Source organism: Phocoena phocoena, chromosome X (genome assembly GCF_963924675.1).
Source record: "Phocoena phocoena chromosome X, mPhoPho1.1, whole genome shotgun sequence".
Taxonomy (NCBI): Eukaryota; Metazoa; Chordata; class Mammalia; order Artiodactyla; family Phocoenidae; genus Phocoena; species Phocoena phocoena.
This window is the reverse complement of record NC_089240.1, coordinates 114,660,365-114,666,364: the sequence shown is the minus strand read 5'-3', so window position 1 is coordinate 114,666,364 and position 6,000 is coordinate 114,660,365. Positions and strand designations below refer to the sequence as shown.

General features: G+C 45.3%; 1 protein-coding gene across 1 annotated transcript in view; it reads right to left on the bottom strand.

The window, feature by feature from the left end:
- Nucleotides 1-509: 509 nt before the first annotated feature.
- The window catches only part of ADGRG4 (adhesion G protein-coupled receptor G4), a 75,336-nt gene continuing 69,845 nt past the window's right edge, over nt 510-6,000 (bottom strand). Inside the window, 1 exon segment of the mRNA XM_065900270.1 lies at nt 510-647. Within this exon segment, the coding sequence (XP_065756342.1) occupies nt 510-647 (138 nt within the window).

The following is a 6,000-nucleotide window of genomic DNA, read 5'->3' as shown; positions in this document are numbered from 1 at the left end:
AGTCCCCTCCTCCCCAGAAGAAGTTACAGCTAAGGCTTAAACATTCATCTCTCCCTCCTAATTGCTGTGTAGGAGTAATTCTGTGATTCTGGAAGGAAACTTCAGTGAATAAATGAACGACTCTCTCATTGCTATTTGGAAGTTATAAAAATTACAAGACATCATTCCATTATATTCTCTCATTTCCTTGTCATTGGAAAAGGTTCCAACCTTCCATCATATTAAAAAGCAATTATCAAAATGTTTTATTCTATAATAAGTTTGACTACTAGGAGGGAAAGTATTCAGAAATCAAAATAAGGGGGTTCTTTTTAGCATATAAACAGGTGAGTCAACCTTCCAAATCTGAAAAAAATGAAAGATTACCTTTAAAAGCAACTTTTTGGAATTTGGTGTCTTTACTTTGGTGTTTCTGTACAGACTGATTCCTGTGAAACCACTGTGATTGCATGAAAGATGTTAGCTTCCTGCTGACTCTGCAAGCTGATGGACTTGAGTTACAGTTCCTTCTAAATTTGGCACACAATGCATTCGCCAAAGTCGCTGGGCTTTTTAGAGAGAATCTGCAGGGCACACGCCTGTGGAGTCAGCTGGTCGACCAGTAGTATGCTCTGAAGCCGCCGCACGCAGGTCACTGTGCTTCTGGGCTGGGGAGAATTACAAAGGGATTTAAAGATATGCCACCTAACCCCTTCGTAATAATCCTTAACATTTGTACAGAACCTTACAATTTACAAAGGGCTTTCCCCCAGGTTATCACTTTTGATCCTCACAATAACCAAGAGAAGCCGGTACAGCAGGTCTTAACAATCCTCACTTGATACATGATGAAACCAAGGCTCACAGGCTTTATGTGCCTTGCCTGACGTCATGAGGTGAGTAAAAAAGGAGCTGGGTCCGGAGCCCAAGTCCTATGATGAAGGGTACAGTACAGTACAGTACAACATCCTGTTGTTTCTCACATTTCAACAAATGCAGGGGCACCCATGAAAGTGACAGAACAAAACCAAATTGTATACAGAACCAGCAACCTGACTGATTAGTCAGAAAGGAGCAAAAGATACAGGAGCGGGGTAGGCTGGGTGTCACTCATGACCGAGGCTGCTAGACCATAGGGCAGCTTTGTGTGAATTAGAAAAAAGGTGCTCCCTTCCGATGGATGCAGTCCCGGAGGTGCACGGGGCTTACAGAGCCTTTGTGGGAAGTAGAAAAAAGGCAGGGGGAAGGTGCCCCTTCCTGCCAGCAGATGTGGCCAGTGCCAGGGTGCAGAGCCTGGTAAGCACGGTTTAGCTTTCAACCATCATTATCCTCCTCCGCTGGGTGCCTTGATGCTGGGCATTTCTACAAAGCCGTATGGGGTAGTCTTAACTTAAATAACTAGCAGGCCTAAGAATAGGGAAAGCTGGCTAGAGTCTTCGCCACTCCAAGTCTGGTCCTTGGGCCAGCAGCACGGGTTTCACCTGGGAGCTTATTAGACATGTAGAATCTCAGGCACCTCTTCCAGATCTCCTGACTGAGCATCTGCATTGTAATAAGATGTCTAACTGATTTGGGTGCACATTTAAGTTGAGAAGCACTGGGATACAAACAGGTGGGCCAGGAATGGGATGTCTGGGTGCTGGAGACAGGCGAATCATTGTTTATTCATGGACTGGCAAGCAGGTTGTCTGGCTGCAGAAGAGGTCTCGCAGAATAAAGAAGAGCCCCCGCCCTTCAACAGGTGGCGTTCTGCTTGGAACTCAGTGTGGCAGGAAGTTGAACTCTTCTTGCGTTACTTCGTTCGGCGATGTTTGAGCCATCTCTGATGCATTAAGCTCTACACGTCTAAAGCTCATAATCCCTGTTCTCAAGGAGGTCACTGTCTTGAGATAAGAGAGAATATTCAATCCACTGCAACAGGCACCCCAGTGAAGGTGTAAACAAAGAGCTGGGGGAGCACCAAGGAGCAGCAAACCCCTCTGCCTGTGATATTTGAGTGCTGAGTTGAAGCACGAAGAATTGTTCGCACAGAGAGGAGAATGGAGTCTCTCCAGGCAGAGATGTCTATCTCCAGCGCTGAATTGTGGACCTTTTGTGCGGGTCTGATTTACTTTTTTATTAAATAAATTTATTTATTGTTTTTGGCTGTGTTGGGTCTTCGTTGCTACACGCAGGCTTTCTCTAGTTGCGGCGAGTGGGGGCTACTCTTCGTTGCGGTGCACGGGCTTCTCATTGCGGTGGCTTCTCCTGCTGCGGAGCACGGGCTCTAGGTGCGCGGGCTTCAGTAGTTGTGGCTCATGGGCTCTACAGCTCAGGCTCAGCAGTTATGGTGCACGGGCTTAGTTGCTCCACGGCATGTGGGATCTTCCCGGACCTGGGCTCGAACCCATGTCCCCTGCACTGGCAGGTGGATTCTTAATCACTGTGCCACCAGGGAAGTCCCCTGATTTACTTTATATCTTCCTCCCCTTCCCTTATTTCAGGGCCTAGCACAGTGGCCAGTGCACAACTGTTAGTGAATGCTTGTTAACTGATGAACCAATAGGCAGACTGGATAAATAAGCGAATGGCTTTGGAAAGAGGAATCATGTAGACTAACATGGGAGGTGGAGAGACCTTATAATTGCTCAGGAATGACGTGGTTAAGATCTGCATTTGGGCTATGGCTGGAGAAATGAAGGAAAGATCTAAGAAATACTGTGCTATGCTAGGCTTTCTTGTCTGAAACAAAAATGTAACAATGTGACAGAGATATTCTTAAAATACACCTTTGTTGAATGTGAATACTCCTTTACAATGAGCTGAGAGAACTGCAATCAGATCCATTCTCTCCAAATGGGTTGAGTGGAGGGCACCGGGGAAAGGCCGCTACCGGGAATTAGGCCTACAGTTTCCAGCTTACCATGGGGTTCCATTTTGCTTTGGATGAGTAAACGGGCATTTTCCTTTTATAGATCTTCACTGCACAGAATAAGGTAGGAGTCCCCTGAATGATATCTGGTCATTAGTTGATCTTTTCTAATCTGCATAATACTTCCAGAGCGGGGCAGAGGGAGGGGGTCACAGACCAGCGAGGGACCCAAAGGGCCCTGTTAATACAACAAAGCACATTGCAGCCCATCAGCCCCAGAGCTTCCTTACACTGAATGCTCAGTAACGCAGCATAATTGGCTTGGAGCCTGCATATACTGTAGGTTGAACACAGATGGCATTTTCTACAATATAAGAAATACATTTGAGAAATATAAGTAAGTTAGGCTCTGCTCCTTAGTGGAAGACATTATTGCACTTTCAGGGAAGGCTATGCAGTTCCATGTGGTTGAAGCCAGTAGAGTTGATGGGGGAGGAGAGACTTCATATAAAAGATGCAGAGACACTGAATCAAGTTCTTGGTACCTGGAGAAGAAGAGGGAAGTAAGGACTCCAGAGGCATTTCAGAACTGGGGAACAAATTGAATGTGGGTGGCCAGACATTGGAGAGACTTGAGAATGCCGCCCAGATTTCTCATTTGGGAAGGTGGGATTAAGTTAATGAGTTGGGGTGTGAGCATGTTGACTTTGAGGTGTCTAGGAGTCATTTAGATGCCCATTAAGAGTTGGAAATATAGGGCTGGAGTTCAGTAGAGAGGGTTAGGCTAGAGATACAGACATGAAATTTACAAGCCTATTATTGCTAACAAAAGCCATAGGAGTGAATTATCTCTCCCAGGGAGAATACACAAAGCAAGAAGAGGAGAGGACTGAGGAGAGAACTCGGGGAAAAGCCAATAAGAGCCAGGACAGAATGGTGTCAAGGAAGCTGAGGCAGGACAAAGTTTTAGCATGGAGGGGTGTCAATAGTTTGGAATGCTACAAGAGGTTGAAAAGGATAAGGGCTGAGAGGAAATCATCAGATAAGTTAATTAGTAGGTCCTTGGTGATCTTTGCGCAAGCAGTTTCAGTAGTGCAGGGGAGGAAGAAGGACTGAAAAATGAGAAACTGGGGATTGTGAGGGGTTTGGTGCTGGAAGAAAGTAGAATAGGGTGCTGGCTTGTGGGGGAGACAGATTCTGGGGAAGGAATTTTAGCATGCCAGAGGTTTGGACATTGTGAGCAAAGGACAGATTTGGGTCATGGAGGAGAAGGAATTGATGGAGGTAGATCCCTGAGGAGGTGATGGAAGTGTGTTTCTTAGAAAGGAAGAACACCTTTTCTTGGAAACAGAAAGGAATTAACAAGTAAACAAACATGATAGAATGTGATGTTTTGGAGAACATCAACATCTTCATCATTAATAGAAATATTAGTGCCTGGAAAATTAACAAAGAGGAAAGATGCAATCAGGCTTGGCTGTGTAACAGAATAACTAATTCAAATCACTCATGCTAATAGCTCACCACTTATGCCTAATTAACATACGGCACGCTAACTATTGTGTATACCACTATATATTCAATACTTGTCAGCTTAACTTCGTTTTAAGTTTTATTTTATTTCACAGATAAATTCTCTTCAGGTCTGCTCAGGCTTCACAACTTGTAGCTTATGTAATATCGTTTGTTCACCATCTTAAAAAGATTTTAGAAGGTGTATTGGCTTGGACAGGAGAAAATTCTCAGATGTCAGTTTACTTCTGTGACATTTAACTTGGCAATTAGGGGCTGAGAGAGGAAAAAAATAATGTATATACAGGAAAAAAGGAGGCCAACTTTACGGCCTTGTCACACTTAAGAGATATGCTCACTAATGGAGATGCTTGTCCCATTTTGAGAGAGGATTGTGGTTTTGAAAGAAGCTTTTTTCCTAGGCCTCTGGTAGTTACATATAATTACTACATTCTAGGGAACACAGATGTGATGAAAACTCAGCTGATGTGTTCTTTGGAGGTCATCTTGTGAGATGTGGTTTGATGTCCTTGACCCGTCAGCAGCACTGAAGACAGTGGATAACTCCCTCCTCCATGCACTTCCTTCCTTAGCTTTCAGGACACCTCGCCGTCTTACTTTTCCTCCAACTTCACAGATCACTCCTTAGTCTCCCTTGCTGGTTGTGTCCCATCTCTGACTTCTTGATGCTGTGGGGCCTCAGGAATCAGTCCTTGGAGCTCTTCTCTAGTTGCACGCCTTCCTCAGGTGGTCTCACCTAGTCTCATGGCCATCTCTATACCCACGACTCCCAAATTTGTACCTCCAGCCCAGACTTATCCCTTGAACTTCAGGCTTGTGTTCCTACTCAACATCATCTCCACTAGGATTTCTTTCTATTTATTTATTTATTTATTTTTGGCTGCATTGGGTCTTCATTGCTGCGCGCGGGCTTTACTCTAGTTGCGGCGAGTGGGGGCCACTCTTTGTTGCGGTGCGCGGGCTTCTCATTGCGGTGGCTTCTCTTTGTTGCCAAGCATGGGCTCTAGGCGCGTGAGCTTCAGTAGTTGTGGCTCGCAGGCTCTAGAGTGCAGGCTCAGTAGTTGTGGCACACGGGCTTAGTTGCTCCGCAGCATGTGGGATCTTCCCGGACCAGGGCTCGAACCCGTGTCCCCTGCATCGGCAGGAGGATTCTTAACCACTGTGCCACCAGGGAAATCCTCCACTACCATTTCTAATAGACATCTCAACGTGTCCAAAACACTGTTTCTGATCTTTCCCCACAATAAACAAGTAAGAAAGAAGGAAAACCTGTTCCAAACTCTGCCTTTCATCAGATGTGGGCAGTAACTATACCTTTCATCAGTTACAGGCAGGATTTCCATCCTTCTGGTTGTTCAGGCCAAAAACCTTGGAGTCATTCTTGATATCTTATTTTTCTCAATCACCATACCCAATCTGTCATGAAATCATGATGGATCCACCTTCAAAATATATCCAGAATTCAAGCGTTCCTCACCCCTCCACTGCCACCTCCCTGTTCCTTGATCTTGCCAGAAATACCTCTGTCCACCACTGGTAGCCATATGGCTAATTTCCTTTCCTCTTTGCCCAAATGTCACCTCTCAATAAGACCTACCCTGACCACCCTATTTAATACTGCAACCTGCACCCTCTCC